Genomic DNA, 15,422 nt, shown 5'->3' on the forward strand with positions numbered 1-15,422 from the left:
CTCCCGTCCCCGCCCCCTTGCCCTCCGCCGATTGGCCGGCGCCTCCCGGCGGCGGGCGCTGATTGGGCGGCGTTGGCGCGCGAAGGGGTGCGCGGCGCCGGGAGCCGCACGCAGCGGGGGCAGGAAACAATAGACGGAGCCGCGGCCGGAGGGGTCGGAGCAGGGAGCGCAGGAACCGCCTCGCCTCGCCTCGCCCAGCCCGCCCCGCCTCGCGCCCCGCGGCCGCCGCGCTCCCCCCGCGCCCGCCATGGCGGACAAGGAAGGTAAAGGCTCCGTATGGGCGGCGCGGCCTCCGCCGTGAGGCGCGGGGTGCCCCCCCCTGTCACGGCGTGAAGGGAGCGGGGCGGTGCCGCCAGGGGGCGCGCGGGGGCGGGGCCTGAGGGGCCCTCACCGGTCATGGCCGCCGCTGCTTCCCCGCGCCCGCGGCACCGACCGGGGAGAGCGGCCCGGGCCGGCATCCTCTGCCCGCCCCTGCGCCCCTAGGAGGGGTTTGTGAGGCCGGGAGAGCCGGGCCGTGCCCTGCGAGGGGAGCGGGCGGACACAGGGGTGTCACCGGCCGCTGCCGCGCGCCCGGAGCGTGCCCCGCTTCGGCGGGGGTGCCTCCGTTTCATGGGTGAGCTCCGGTTCCGCGAGGGGTTCTCCCCTCCCGTGGGCGAGCTCCGGTTCCATGGGGGTGTCCCCGGTTCCGCGGGTGAGCTCCCCCAGGTCTGCCCGTCGCCTTCTCTGCACCGGAGGCTGGTGACAGAAGGGCCCAGAAAGTGTTTGAGAGCTACAGGGCAGCAGAAGGAGCCTTGGGAAACTGGATTTTTGGGAACAAGGCTGCACCCAGACCGGTCTGTTAAACAGCAGTTGTTGGATCTCCTGTGTTTAAACAGCGTTACAAGCCTGGGTTTTGCCTCCCTGCGCTCTGAGTCTCAGAATTTTATTGTGCTGCTCCAACAGCGTCATCATCAGATCATCCCAGAATGGTTTGGGTTGGAAGGAGCCTTAAACTCATCCCTGCCATGCAGGGGCACCTTCCACTATCCCAGGTTGCTCCAAGCCCTGTCCAGCCTGCCCTGAGACCATTCCAGGCATGAAACATGACATATGTTAATTCCCAGCCATAGATGCAGAAAAAACTATTAGCATGTGCAACAGGGGATTTTTAACCATTTAGTAACTATTCCAGTAGAGCAAATAGCAAGCCAGGGTGTGACTGATGTACTTGACTCTAAGCCATTGCCTGCCCACAGCGCCGTGTGTCTGTAAATATGTTTATAAATAATTAATTGCGTGTGTTTCTTGAAAAAACACTTCAGCAGCCTTTGATGACGCAGTGGAAGAGCGTGTGATCAACGAGGAATATAAGATATGGAAAAAGAACACCCCGTTCCTGTATGATCTGGTGATGACCCATGCCCTGGAGTGGCCCAGCTTGACTGCTCAGTGGCTTCCTGATGTCACAAGGTAAAGGGGCCCTTCTGCTCTCTTTAAAAAGCAGAATAAGCAGCAAACCCAGGATTGTGCTGACTTTTAGGTTGAGATCACAGAATCCCAAGCTGGTTTGGGTTAGAAGTGACCTTAAAGCTCATGCAGGGACACCTTCCACTATCCCAGGTTGCTCCAAGCCCTGCCCAACCTGGCCTTGGACACTTCCAGGGATGGGGCAGCCACAACTTCTCCTGTGCCAGCACCTCCCCATCCTCACAGGGAAGAAATGTTGTGCTCCCTGTTTTGTTTCTCTTCCCCTACAGACCTGAAGGCAAAGATTTCAGCATCCACAGGTTGGTGCTGGGCACCCACACCTCAGATGAACAAAACCACCTGGTGATTGCCAGTGTGCAGCTGCCCAACGACGATGCCCAGTTTGATGCTTCCCACTATGACAGTGAGAAAGGAGGTAAGAGCCCCCCCAAAAAAAGGGATTTGAACCATTCCCCCCCTTCCTTTCTCAATAGGAAATTTTGTCTTTCCCTAAAGTTCAGGCAGCAAAGTTCAGATTTTACTTCTAGAAAAATTTATTTCTAAGTGGTGCCTCCTTAATAGACAAATTCTCTGTTTTTTGAATGTGTTACTAATCTATTGTGATAAATCTAATATTTTTGATGATGAAAACAGACAGTGGAGGTAAATTGCAAAAATATTTGTGTGTGGGGAAAACCTCTCCCTTCCCTGTGTCTCAGGAACTGACCTTGAATCCCACGCAGTGCTTTTAATTGGTATTTTTATTACCACATTTGCATTACTCAAAGCCACACAAAACATTTTTACACAAACTCTTGTAAAAGAATACTTTTGTTTCAGAGGGGTGTAACCTTTCAAACATTCTCCATTTGTCTGTGAGTTCTGCTGCCTGATTGCTGTCCCAGTTCCTCTGGGATGAAATTATATTTTATTCCATGTATCAGACTTGAATCTGATGCTTTGTAAGCTTTGTGGCTGTCCCAAGTTAGATATTTCTCCTGTTTACTTGGCTGAATCAGTCTTTCCACCTGGTGAAAGTCCTTAATGATCCAGTGTTTGCTCTGCTTTTTACAGGAAGTTTGGATTGTGCAATGAGTATTTTGATCTTTGGGCTTCTTAAAGTTATTTATGAACATGGGGTTGTCTAATAAATATGTGTTTCTAGTCTATTTTAGTATTTCTCAAAAATATTTAAAATGTATTCTAAAATAATCCAATTATTTTTGCCCAAATTTTTCAGTTTTATGAATTATTAAGTTATTTTGTGTATAAAAATAAGGGAGCTTTAACAAGTCATATCACAGTCCTAAAATTGCAATTTGTTTTTACCACAGCTTTGTCTGTTCTGAGAGCTTGGTAGCAAAGCTTGAATCAACTCTTTGTACCTTTTTCTGAAACTGCCTTTATTATTCACAACTCTCTCACTCCTAGAGTTTGGAGGCTTTGGCTCAGTGAGTGGAAAAATTGAAATTGAAATCAAGATAAACCACGAGGGAGAGGTGAACAGAGCCCGTTACATGCCCCAGAACCCCTGCATCATCGCCACCAAGACTCCCTCCAGCGATGTCCTGGTCTTTGATTACACCAAACACCCCTCCAAACCAGGTCTGTGTTCAGAGAGCAGCCAGCTCTTCCCCCGAGGGGTAAAAAAGAGGTTAAAAACGGTGTGGGTTGCCCCTTATTTGGGATTTTAGGGATTTGTGGGTGTTTTATTCAAGAGGTTATTTTGTATGAAGCTTAAACACGTGTTTCCTTGGATAAGGAAACCTTTTCCTGCACCTCCACTGTTTGTTTGGTCACCTCACTGTGAGGTATTTGAGGTGGTGGAAGGTGGGTTTTTAGAAACTATGATTGATTTGGTGTGCAGCTGATCTGTTCCCCTGATATCCTGTAAATACATTAAGAGTCATTTGCCTATGAACTCATCAAGATTGTTTAAAGCAACTCCTTTTGCTGCTTGTGGGGAGGACCAGAAGTGCCTTCCTCACTTTAGAAGCGCAGTTGGAGATGATGGGAGGAAGAAAAATATCCCACCTTATATTTCTGAGTGTTCAGGAGAGGTTTTTTTGAGTTTTTGAGCTGAGCTGCTCTTCCTCCCTCCAGCTGGAACTCAGGCCAAAGCATGGACGTGGCTGCTGGGTTAAAGTAAAGCTCCATAAACTTAGTGCCAGGTATTCCAGGGTGTGCTGGGAATGATTCCAGGCACTGGAATCCTTACCCTGCCTTGTTCCAGATCCTTCTGGAGAGTGCAACCCAGACCTGCGTCTCCGTGGGCACCAGAAGGAGGGGTATGGGCTGTCCTGGAACCCAAACCTCAGCGGGCACTTGCTGAGTGCCTCTGATGATCACGTGAGTACTTGGGGTAAACCTGAACTTGCTGCGCCCTGGGAAGGGCAAAAACATCCTGGGTTTGAGGGGGAGGAGGGAAAGGGAATCTAAAGATGTAATTTTTTACGTTTTTTTGTTGTTTTAAAGACCATTTGCTTGTGGGATATCAGTGCTGTTCCCAAAGAAGGCAAAGTGGTGGATGCCAAGACCATCTTCACGGGGCACACAGCGGTGGTGGAGGATGTATCCTGGCACCTGCTCCATGAATCCCTCTTTGGATCTGTTGCTGATGATCAGAAGCTCATGATGTAAGTGGGGGAACCCCTTCACAGCTACTTTCTGCCCCTCAAGCTTTCCCATCTGCATAATCAGTGAAATGGGCTACAAACCTTGGTTGATTCCATGTTTTCCCTTCCCAGCTGGGACACGCGGTCAAACAACACCTCCAAACCCAGTCATTCCGTGGATGCTCACACAGCTGAGGTGAACTGCCTCTCCTTCAACCCCTACAGTGAGTTTATCCTGGCCACAGGATCAGCTGATAAGGTACTTCTGCCTGCATCTTGGAACGTCCTTGCTCACCTTCTGGGGTGGATGTTCTTGTTGGTTGCTTCAACAAAATATTTTTATATTTTTTTTTTTTCCTAGACTGTTGCTCTATGGGACTTGAGGAACCTAAAACTGAAGCTGCACTCCTTTGAATCACATAAAGATGAAATATTTCAGGTATAAAAAAAAGTCTTTATCTTTTATCCTCACAGACACAGTCCTATTCAGCAACCTGGAAAAGGAAAGTAGTTCTTCCACAATATTTTTGCACTTAAAAACTCATATTCTATTCTTATATCTGCTTATGTTTTTCTGGGTGTTGTTGTTGTGGACCTGCAGAGCTCCCATGCAGAAAGAGAGTCCAGAAAGGGATCAGGGAAAAGCTCTGGAGCTTTAACCACAGCAGGAGGATGAAATGGTAGCAGTGCAGAGTCCATTAAATTATTCATGGCAGCAGATTGAAGCAGGAGGCCCAGGGAAATGGCTGCAGTGTTTCCATCTCCTCAGCCTGGTCCTGCAGGAAGCTTTAAAACTCTCTGACAAAAGATAATTGCTGATTTTGCTGCTGTAAATTGAGAATGTTCACACCATGGGCAGCACTTGCTTAGCAGATTAAATATTTCCATCTCCAACTCGTGCCTTAATCAGAGGAAAAATATGTAGAGTTTTTTTTTTTTTTTTTTTTTTTGTGTAGGGATTATCATTTCAGACTGTGTTATGTCTAAATAAAATTACAGAATCCTGAAATGCCACATTAGTGTGCAGAATTCTGTGTTCCTTCCTAATCCTGTGATCCTATTATAAGTGGTGTGTTCTGGAGAGCTTTATCTCCAGCAGAAGCAGTAACTGTGAGCTTTTGGGCAGTTAAGCTTAATTACAGTGATTTCTTTTCATGTGAGAGCTGTGCCTACTGCTGAAGGAATCTGTGGGTTCTATTTGTGCAATCCTTATTAAGATAAGGAGCAGCCAATACCCTTGGGAGCTGTTTGCACTGGGAAACACGTGGGTTTTGTTAGAGGGAAAATTCCAGGTGACACCTTTTTTGCTGAAATGTCTTTTTTAGTGTGTGAATATTCACAGTTCTTCCCGTGGTAAATGTTATTTACACGTATTTGTGTTGGTATCAATTGGAGTTCTTGTTGAGCTTTCAGGGTACAAAAATGAAGTGTTGGGGAATGTCACAGCTTCTCAAAACTCACTTTTAAATTTATCCCTGTCTGCAGGTTCAGTGGTCTCCCCATAATGAAACCATCCTGGCCTCCAGTGGCACGGACCGCAGGCTAAATGTTTGGGACTTGAGGTAAATCCCAAATTCCTCAAAATATTAATTGCATCACACCTCAAAAAAAAAAAAAAAAAAAAACACCCCACCCAAACCAACCCCCATCTTTTCTTTTTTTTTTTTTTTTTTGCAGTAAAATTGGAGAGGAGCAATCCCCTGAGGATGCTGAGGATGGTCCCCCAGAGCTGCTGGTAAGTCTTTTCAACTCTCATTAATAATTTTCACCTATTACTCACCCTGCAGTGCAAATTTCAAACCATTCCCCTTTTTGTTTCCCCGATCCTAGTTTATCCATGGTGGTCATACTGCAAAGATCTCTGATTTCTCCTGGAATCCCAATGAGCCCTGGGTCATTTGTTCTGTATCAGAAGATAATATCATGCAAGTCTGGCAAATGGTGAGTTGTTTGGGAAGGTGCAGTGGGTGATGGTGTTGAAATTCCTGGATTTCAGCATTCCTGCTTTTATTTACAGCCCTCAGAATTACCCAGTTTGTAGCACTGCTGAAATCTCAAAGGGGCAGTGAAATCCCCTTTAGCTTTGGCCAGAGCAATGGTTTCCAAATACTCAGGAGATGTTTTGTATTAAAAAAACAAAAAAAAAAAAAAAAGAAAGCACTGGTGCAGAAGGACATTTTTCCCTTCTGTGTTTGAATGAAAACACTGTGAGAGAACCAAGGATGAAATTGAGGTTTCTGTATTATTGTCTTAAAGGATATTTGAGATTTCATTCTCCAAAGATGAAAAGGGTGCTGGTGAACAGGAACAGTTTGCTGGCCCCTGCATCCCCAGCTGTTGAAGGTTTTGGAATTAACAATCTTGACCTTTGACAAGACCATTTTCCTTTTTTTTTTTTTTTTATCTCTAAATTTTGTTTTTGGCAGCTTTCTGTGTAGCTCTTCTAGAAAGTGCTGCTGAGTAGAAGATCTACAAAACAAATACTTGAAACTCTTTTGGGAGCCTTGCAGTGGACTCACCTTTAGCAGACTCATTTTTACAGGACATTTTTGAGACCTGGATTTATGGATAAGATTCTTTGTGTTGCTGCTTTAATAAATGTGACCAGGGATCAGCGATCCATATCTGCAAATAAAAAAAAAAAAGACCAGAACTTTCTGAGAGTGGAATCCTGTCCAGAGGGGTGGGAAATGCTCCCTCAGTGTCTCCATCCCTGTCTTGCAGGCAGAGAACATCTACAACGATGAAGATCCCGAAGGAAGCGTGGATCCAGAAGGTCAAGGATCCTAGATGACAACTTCTCCTTGGTTTTACTCTTTCTCCTCCTCTTCCCTCTCAGCCCTGAGATTGACTTAACACTGGTTTTGAGACACACACGTAGACTTTGTGTTCAGCCATCCTCCTGTAGATCCCATCACAGGCTTTTTCCACCCACACACGGAGAACCCACCACCCAAAAAAAAAAAAAAAAATAAGGGCTCAGCCCCCTCAACCTGCTGTGGCTCCTTGGCCAGAATTCCTACAGCAGCCTCCTTCATTGGTCTGGCTGTCCCTTTTTAACTGCCTTCATCACACAGCAAGCTTGGGATTAGTTTTTTTTTTTTTTTTTTCTCTCTCTCTTTTGCTTGCTGCAGCCACAGGCTTTTGCCTAATTTAAACAAAAGTCAAATTGGCAGAGCTGCCCGAGTGGGCTTGAGCCAACAGAGATGATCCAAGTGTTAATCCCCTGACAGCTCAGAAATGGTGTGGAAGGTCTTGTCCTCCTCAGTACAACTCAGAAGCCTTGGAATTCCTTTAGTTATCTGTACTTTGTTGCTTTTTCTGCCTTTGCAGATACAAGACTTGCAAGTTCTGACTTGAACTGAAATTTTTCCTTTTTTTTTTTGTCTCTCCTGGCAATTCTGGGTTTTTCATTCCTTCCTTCCTTTCCCTTTCCTCCCTCCTGCTGGGTGCCAGCGGTTTGGTTTTAGCTATTCCTGCAGAGCCTCTTTCACCTCCCATGTTTTTTGCTCTATTGTGTGTTTCTTGAGCTGTGTTTTCACATAATGTTTCTTTCCTTTCTGTGAAATGGTTTTTTAAAACTTGAGGGAGCCCTCAAGTCGTAAAAGGTGTTTGTTTGTACCAACGGATGACCCCGGTGCCCTCAACAGCTGGTGGAAAACAAGTGAAATGTGGATGAACTCACTTTTTTTAGGAGTTCAGTCCTTGACCACAAGGTCCTGCACGTCTTCCACTCGGGTGTCCAGTGCCACCAGCAGCCTGTTACTCTCCATCTCCTCATGACTAACTGCGTGTAAGTCCTTCAGTTGGAATAAAGTTTTTCTACGTAAACGCTGCCAAGGTTGGGGAGTTCTGTGCTTTTTTCTGCATTTACTGCTTTGTTGAGGGTGTTTTCAGGGAGATGAATGTGGTTTCTACCTATGTGTGTCCATGAGGTTGGGTGCTGGTAGAGATATTTTATAATTTTTTAAGACAAATTGGATATTTCCCCCCCCGCCCTTTCATTTCTGCTGCTTTGTGAAATAAATTAATGAGCACTCGAACCCCCAGGCAGACACCAAATCACTGAATTGTTCTTCCCTTCAAAGCCCTGCTGCTTTCTGCATTTTAACTCTGCCTTTAGCCCTTTCCACAACTGTTTTTTGTTATCCTGCAGCACGACTTTGATGCAAACACCTCAGTTTGGCAGACAAATTTGGGCCTTTGAGACGCAGCTCAGAGTGAAAAGGCTCCTTAAACTCTGACCTTTTATTTTCAGTGTGAGACTCAATATAAAGTGGAAACCTCTTCCCCACCACCTCATTTCTGTGGAGCATGTCCCAGTACAGCAGAAACTCTTGAAATACAAAAGAAAATCCTCTTCAAAGGAGAAAGCTTCTCTTGCATGTAAACTTTAAAATTAACCCCCCCTCCCCCGCTCAACACCAGCTTCCAGAACTTTCTGTGCAGGCTTAAACAATCTGGAACAAGACAAGAGTTTTCCCAAACACAGCAAAACATCAATCAGTTATTCCTCATCCATCTCCATTGTTCAGTACTAAGATTGTTTGCTCTGCTCCTCTGGGGAAAAGCAGTTTTACTACAGGAGCAGCAGCAGCACCTGGGGAAAGAGCCAGGGAAAGGATTGTCTGGTATTCCCAGCTCCAGGCAGCTGCTGCACACCAGGCAGGGTCAAGCAGCACGAGGAGACATCCCTTGTATCCTCTGTCCACTGGTTTTTGCTGCAAAGAGGAAAATTCCGTGGTTCTAAGAGTCCTGCTCTGCTTTTTCCTCCGATTTGCAGAGGTGGCCGTAGATTTCTAAGCAGCTCCTGTGAGGGGAGAAAGGAAATTCAGGCTATGGAATATGTACATCAATGCTTTGGCTGGAGAAAAGAGGAAAGAAAAGTTCTTTTCATAGCATGGAAGAAAAAGGAATTGGGAAACACTTCAAGAGGCTCAGTCCATGAGCATGTGGGCCCAGCCCAGCCCTTCCAGAGCCCTTGGCAAACAGGATTTAACAGAAGGGAATGTCATTTTTGGTGGGAGCTCATGGAAAAGGCAGCTCAGAGCTGCACTTAACTCTGAGCTCCCCAGAGCAAATGTGAAAGCTCATTTCAAGGTGTCACTCCCAGGGCTGACAATTTGTAAATTCCAGGAGTTAAGAGATTCCACTGCTGTATCTGGGATTAAATGTTGGGCTGTGGTTTAGGAGAAGCCAGGCTGCAAGGACAGGGTGGTGTTGGGATCTGGGCTGAATCCTAAATGCAGTTTGACCCCTTGGCCGGTGACAGCACAGGCTGAGAGCTCATCCATGTGCTTGGATAAAAACCTTTGGGGTAGGGGATGTCCTCCTGTGGTGTGTTTGGGTGGAGAAGGGGAAAAAGGAATGCTCAAGGAGCAGTGAGGCTGCAGAAAATGGTTAAGAGCTCGTCCAGCTGAAGCTGGAATAACACAGCAGCTCCAAGCTGGGTGAGTAAAACAATCCACAAACTCATGGACGTTTTCTGGAGCTTCAGGGATCCACAGGCAATGAAAAGCTGAGTGAAAGCAGGAGAGGACAGCTCCAGCATCCTCAGCACAGCTGCCCAAAGCCAAACCTCGGCTCCTTTCCACATGTTCCTAAGGAAACCACCACTTAAGTTGCCACACCTGCTTCTTGGGAAGCCACTCCACTCCTCTGTGGGAGTTTCCAGCAAATCCCTCCCTGCTGTTGTGCAAAGGAGCTGGAATTCCTGCTGGGGAGCGGGAGGAGGAGCCTGTGCTGTCCCCCAGCTGTGTGACCCCACTGGGGGCTCCTCCCCACCATCCCTTTCCTCCTCCCAGCCCCGCAGGGATGAGACCCAAACGCACTTGTAGATGGAGAGCTCCCGATGGAGGCTGGTCCTGAGCTCCTCCAGCTCCTGGTTCTTGCGCTGCTGGAGCTGGACCCCGTTCTTGAGCTCCTTCAGCCTGTCCTCCAGCTCCTCCACCTGCTCCTGCGGGGAGAGAATCAGTGCATCAGCTGAGGGAGGAGCAGCAGTGCTCCCCTGCTCCGCTCAGGGATCTGCCTGTGCATGGTGCTGCTCGGGACAAGTACAGCCAGGCTGCCCCTGCCCAACCACCCTCTTTAAAAACCTCTGCAAAAAAAAAAAAAAAAAAAAAAAAAAAATTTTAAAAAAAATCTATGTTTTAATACAAAGGTGGGGATTTAGGCTGGGCTGGGCTGCGTTTTGTCCTTAGGCTTCTCCTGGCTGCTTGGTCTTGTCCCCTGAACTACTTCGTGTGTGTTTTGAGAAGCTGCCAGAGCTGTATAAACCCGTGAGTCAGAAGGAGATAAATAAAGAATTTAGGAAAAGGAAAATGTGGAGGCACACCAGGGGTCCAAGGGACCCTGAAAATCCAGGACAAGCCATGGCGTGGGTGCTGGTGCTTCTGATCCCCATCCCAGCAGGGAGGAGCCGTGATGGAAGGGGAATGGCAGCTTCCAGAAACTGCTGGGAGGAGACAGCAACTGCGAGCCGAGAACAGAGAGCGTTGAAAGGGGGGAGATTAATTGTGGAGCCTCTTTGCCAAATGTGCTCTTGGAGATATTGAATTGCCTTGTCCCTCAGGCCGAGGGGATGCCTGGCCCAGCCAAATGACCCTCCCAGGAGGCAGCCTGGCCTGGGGCTGTGGGGACATGGGTGAGACCCTTCCTGGCAGCAGGAAGGGCAGCACCTGCCCCAGCAGGAGAGGGATTTGTAAGAAAAGCCACCTGTATTTAAACCTGGCTTCTCCAAGCATCTTGGCTCAGTCCTGTGCTCGGAGGAGCTGCGGGAAGTGTCTGGTGCCCATGCTCAGCAGCATCGCTGAGCTTTGGGAAGGAAATCCCCCACCCCTTCCACCTCATCCCTGGAGCTATTCCTGAGGGGCCAAAACCAAGTGAATATATTCAGGAGAAACCTATTTTCCAAGCTGGGTGAAGCCCCACCACATCTCTGGGTTTGCCTTATGCCTGGGGGCTGCTGTTTCACCTGGCCCGTGCCAGGGTGTGGGATCATTTTTGATTCCAACCAGCAGGAGATGTTCCACATCCTCCCCATCCTCATCCACCCCACTCCTTCCCTGGGCCCTACAAGCAAATCCTGCAGCACCCACACTTCCCTGGATGCAAAGCACAGCTCCCACTCTCCAAAGAAGGTGGAATGATGCCCTTTGGGGCACGTACCCGGTACTGCCCGACCTCCTCGTCCCTTTTTTGCTTGACCAGGACAATCTGCTCCTCCAGGCTGCGGTTCTGCAGCCGCAGCCGGCTGACCTCGCCCTGCAAGGGCCTCAGGGCTTCCTTCATGCCCTGGATCTCTCCCTGCATCTCCTGCAGCGCCTTGGCCCCGGCCTCGCGCCGCTCCAGCAGCCGCAGCAGCTGGGGCTCGTAGTGCTCCTCCAGCCCCCGCCTGCTCTCTGCCACGAAGCTCTCGAACTCCAGGGACAGCCTGCGGCTCTCCTGGAGGTACAGGTTGTCCTGCCGGCAGGGCGGAGCCTCCAGGCGCTGCCTCAGAACTTCCTTCTCCTTCTCGCAGGTCTCCTTCAGCTGGGACAGCTCCCCCGAGAGCTGCCCGGCCTGGCTCTCCAGCTCGCCCTGGTAGGCGGCGTGCTGGGAGAGGTCGTGCCGCCGGCTCTCCAGCTGGTACTGGCAGGCCACGCATTCCTTGGTCACCTTGAAGAGCTTCTGCTTGATCTGGCGGATCTCATCCCGCAGGTTGTCCCTCTCCAGCTCCACCTTGGCCAGCAGCCTGCAGGCTGCCTGGATCTCCTCGTGGGCATGGCGGATCTCCTGCAGCGCCGGCTCCCGCAGCTGGGCCAGCTCGGCGATCAGCCTGTCCCTCTCCCTCTCCAGCTGCTCCACGACCTCAATGCACTCCTGGAAATAATTCCCCAGCTCTTCCAGGGTCAGGCACTGGTGCTCTGTGGCACCAGCGTCCAGAGGGCTGCCTGCTCCCTCTGTGTCCATGTCCAGAGGGATCCCTGCTCCATCTGCATTGTCTGGGATCCCTGCCCTGTCTGTGTCCATGGCCAGTGGGATCCCTGCTCCATCTGCATCCTCCTCCGGTGGGATCCCTGTCCCACCTTCATCCACATCCAGTGGGACTCCTGCTGTATCCTCATCCAGTGGGATCCCTGTCCCACCTTCATCCACATCCAGCAGAATTCCTGCTGTATCCTCATCCAGTGGGATCCCTGTCCCACCTTCATCCACGTCCAGCAGAATTCCTGCTGTATCCTCATCCAGTGGGATCCCTGTCCCACCTTCATCCACGTCCAGTGGAATCTCTACCCCGTCTGCCTCCATGTCCAGTGGGATTCCTGTCCCATCTGCATCCACGTCCAGCGGGACTTCTGCCACATCCACGTCCAGGGGGATCCCAGCCCCGGCTGCACCCTCATCCAGCTGAGTCCCTGGTGTGTTTATCTCCAAGGAAGGATCCCTGCTGGCAGCCTGCAGCTCCTGGCTGGACTCTGGGCTGCCCTTGTGCAGGGGTTTAGATCCGTTCCCCACTGGATCCAACGGGGCGTGGGGACATTCTGGGGCTGGAGCAGCTCCTTCCGCTGCTCCCTCTGGGGCAGGGGATGCTCTGGCTTCATCCAGCTGCAGCTCTGGAGGGGGCTCGGGCTGTGCCATCAGGTTCCTGGGAAGGAGAGGGGATGTGAACAGAGCAATGAGTGTAACAGGTCTCAGCCTTTCCTCCCCACCCTGTGAGACCCCAGAGCCAGGGGGTTCCGCCACGGCCCTGTTGCTGTGACCACCCCTGTGTCACCCACAGGGCTGAGCTCAACACTCTGGTGACAACTTGGGCCCAGACTGTCCAAAACAAGGAAAAAAAAAAAAAAAACATTAAAACCCTATTAAAGTGTCTGACTGCCATGGAGGAGGAGTGAGAGATGCAAAGCCAGACCCCAAACCCAAGAACTGCTCCTGTGCCAACCTGTCAGGACCAACCACCCCAGCGGCACCGACCTGACCCGTGCGAGCGCTCCCTGGAAAACTTGCCGGGATTTTCGCGGCGTGGCATAACCTCACGGCAAGGGAATGCGCTGCTGGAAGCACAGGCAGGCTCCGGGATGACTGAGACGGAGCAAACCCCGCACGCAGAGCCCCGGGCGAGCGGCAGCGCCTGCAGCAGGAGCCGCTTTGCAGAGTCATCCGATCCCGGCATTGTCCCCAGCACGGCACCTGCAGCTGCCGCCACCAAAACCCTCTCGCATTCTCCCGGCTGCCATTTGGGGTGGGATGGACACAACGACGCTCGGGGCTTTTCCTGCCGCCTCCAGGAGCCGGTGGGATCGGTGGGAGGATGCTCTCACCTCTCGACCACGCTGCTGAGCTCATGTCTAGTCATTCCCTGAGGAATGAGCGCAGGCTGGCACTCACAGGCAGCCCTCGGCTCGGAGCAACGGCTTTAAGCAAAGAACTGATTTTCCCCGATAGTTTCTCTCCTAATAAGGCAGTTTTCGGCACTGCTGACACATCGCAGCCTCGGACTCAACGGCCGGCGGCTGGAGAAGGGGCAGCCCCTGCAAAGGTGGGCAAAAGGCTCCTCTGGCCCGATTTTCCGTGCCCTCCCCGCTGCCAGCGCTTGTTTTTGGAAGTTCTTGGAGCCGCTTCGCATGGGCAGGACGGGAGGGGAGGGCGCCGTGTCCTGCCTTCCCAGCGGGCCGGGGGGGGCTCTCTCCCTCCCACCCCCCCTCATCCCAGGCCCCCCAGAACTCCTGCGTGCCCCAGAGGGACCTCCCCCCGCACCTGATCATTGCTGAGGCTCCAGGAATGCTGAACCTCAGATCCCCCCCACCCCATCCCTGGCCCCACGCCTGCCCCACGCCCCGCACCTCGCCGAGGTTCCCGCACCCACGGGACCCCCCGGAGGACCCCGGCCCCTTCCTGCCCAGCCCTGCTCGCCCGGGTGGGCTCTTACCTTCCTCCCCTGGAGCCCAGCGCCGCCGGCTCTGCGCTGCACATGGGCTTAGCATGGGGCGGAGAGGGGTTATTAATAAACAGGGCTGGAAATCAGACTCCCCGGAGCAGCCGCTTCCCCCGGCCACCGCCTGCAGTGCCAGCTGCGGGCGCTGCCTTCCTCCGCCCCGGGGAGGAGGAGGAGGAGGAGGAGGAGGAAGAGGAGGAGGAGGAGGGCGGGGAAGGCCCGGCTGGCTGCATCCCTGGCAGAGGCAGCCGCAGGGACGGGCTGCAGCCAGCCCGCAGCCCCGGGGAGCAGCCCCCATCCCGCCCCGGCTGTTCCCAGCTCTGATTTATTGGTTTTGTGGCCCCTTCCCGTGCCACTGGCGGATCCGCAGGTCCCCATCCCGCTCCCCATCCTGGGCAGGGCTGGGATGGGGACAGTGGTGTTCCCTGGGGCTGTGGGGTTTGGCTGTGATGGGAGGGGAAATGCCAAAGGATGCAGCTGGTGGCCCCCAAATGCCACGGGCTCATCCCGAGGATGGAATGGGATTTGTGAGGCTGCTGGCAGCACAGTGCTGCACTCCCCAGGCATTGATTATCGATGGATTCAATACCAATATCTCAGGGTCCTTTCTAGGCCCCACAAAGCCACAAACCTCAGTAATGGCAGAGCACAGCCTCTGCTTCCTCTTCCGCCCCATAAGCGATCCCTGCCACCCTTTTCCCTCTGTTTTGGGGATGCAGAAGGTGACGTTTCTCTCTGCAAAGCCCCGTGGTGGCCGTGGTCACACTCCTGGGTGCCCAACACTGCCCTCACCCACTTGATTTCCCACCTCTGCTCACCCACAGTTCTTCCCTCCCATGGTGCCCATCCACATTTTCCCCACTCCGTGGATCCTAAACCCACGTTTACCCATCATATCACCAACAAGTATTTATCCAAAATTCCAATTTTAGATAGATTATGATGGGTGCATCATCCTGGGGTCGCCGTTTGGCCTGGTGGTGCCCCCTCCCCGAGCCTACCTGTGCCCGCTGCCGCTCCTGCCGTGCCCAGGAAATCGGCACTCGCCTCTCAGGAAGTCTCCGTTTTACGTGCCCCAAAAGCACTCGGCAGCGCACAGCACAGCCTGCGCCACCGCCGGTGCCACCCCGCCACTGTCACCGTCCCCTTGCCCATGGCTCGCTGGCCACGGGGCTGCAGAAATCAGGTTTAAAATAACAGCGCTGGTCCATCCTTCGGGAACAGAGCTTTAAAAGGAAAAGGGAGATTTGAGTGGGTTTTTTTTTTTTTTCTCTCTTTTTTTGGATCCCGTTGCTTTTTTTCAGCGTGACACACCTTCTTTTTCTCTCTCTTTTTTTTTTTTTTTTCCATGAAGCGCCTCTATTTTTGACTCAATCGGAGAGGAATGCCGTTAATTCGCACAAGTTGGGTGTATAAATATCTATCTAGAGCTGCGACTGCCAAGG

General features: G+C 51.5%; 2 protein-coding genes across 6 annotated transcripts; one reads left to right on the forward strand and one right to left on the reverse strand.

Annotated features, from left to right (window-relative positions):
- Window positions 1-89: 89 nt before the first annotated feature.
- On the forward strand, window positions 90-7,901 carry RBBP4 (RB binding protein 4, chromatin remodeling factor). Of its 4 annotated transcripts, none has more exons than XM_053998543.1 (12): window positions 90-263; window positions 1,302-1,449; window positions 1,737-1,882; window positions 2,878-3,051; window positions 3,680-3,795; window positions 3,922-4,082; window positions 4,194-4,320; window positions 4,423-4,500; window positions 5,547-5,623; window positions 5,739-5,796; window positions 5,892-6,002; window positions 6,786-7,901. In XM_053998543.1, exons 1-12 carry the CDS (start codon window positions 248-250, stop codon window positions 6,849-6,851), a joined length of 1,278 nt encoding a protein of 425 aa, XP_053854518.1. In that variant the 5' UTR covers window positions 90-247; the 3' UTR covers window positions 6,852-7,901. The 4 variants fall into 4 exon arrangements, with proteins under 4 accessions (XP_053854518.1, XP_053854519.1, XP_053854520.1 ...); XM_053998544.1 differs by having other exon boundaries at window positions 1,305-1,449; XM_053998545.1 differs by lacking the exon at window positions 90-263 and adding an exon at window positions 373-613.
- Window positions 7,902-8,294: 393 nt separating this feature from the next.
- SYNC (syncoilin, intermediate filament protein) lies at window positions 8,295-15,058 on the reverse strand. Of its 2 annotated transcripts, none has more exons than XM_053998535.1 (4): window positions 14,979-15,058; window positions 11,229-12,687; window positions 9,893-10,017; window positions 8,295-8,871 (listed from the first exon to the last, which is right to left on the reverse strand). In XM_053998535.1, the coding sequence occupies exons 2-4, from the start codon at window positions 12,678-12,680 to the stop codon at window positions 8,808-8,810; spliced, it is 1,641 nt and encodes a 546-aa protein (XP_053854510.1). In that variant the 5' UTR covers window positions 12,681-12,687; window positions 14,979-15,058; the 3' UTR covers window positions 8,295-8,807. The 2 variants fall into 2 exon arrangements, with proteins under 2 accessions (XP_053854510.1, XP_053854509.1); XM_053998534.1 differs by lacking the exon at window positions 14,979-15,058 and adding an exon at window positions 13,972-14,121.
- Window positions 15,059-15,422: the final 364 nt, after the last annotated feature.

The sequence above is a fragment of the Vidua macroura genome, chromosome 25, assembly GCF_024509145.1.
Source record: "Vidua macroura isolate BioBank_ID:100142 chromosome 25, ASM2450914v1, whole genome shotgun sequence".
NCBI lineage: Eukaryota > Metazoa > Chordata > Aves > Passeriformes > Viduidae > Vidua > Vidua macroura.

Bases quoted from the DNA above. Each gene is read 5' to 3' on its own strand.
- SYNC (XM_053998534.1), bottom strand. From the start codon at position 14,015: ATGTGCAGCGCAGAGCCGGCGGCGCTGGGCTCCAGGGGAGGAAG. The intron at 10,018-11,228 runs GTACGTGCCCCA...CTCTCCCCGCAG, and splicing joins AGGAGGTCGGGCAGTACCGG to GAGCAGGTGGAGGAGCTGGA. The intron at 8,872-9,892 runs GTGCGTTTGGGT...CTCCCCTCACAG, and splicing joins CGGGAGCTCTCCATCTACAA to GAGCTGCTTAGAAATCTACG.
- RBBP4 (XM_053998543.1), top strand. The intron at 1,883-2,877 runs GTAAGAGCCCCC...TCTCACTCCTAG, and splicing joins CTATGACAGTGAGAAAGGAG to AGTTTGGAGGCTTTGGCTCA. The intron at 4,501-5,546 runs GTATAAAAAAAA...CCCTGTCTGCAG, and splicing joins ATAAAGATGAAATATTTCAG to GTTCAGTGGTCTCCCCATAA.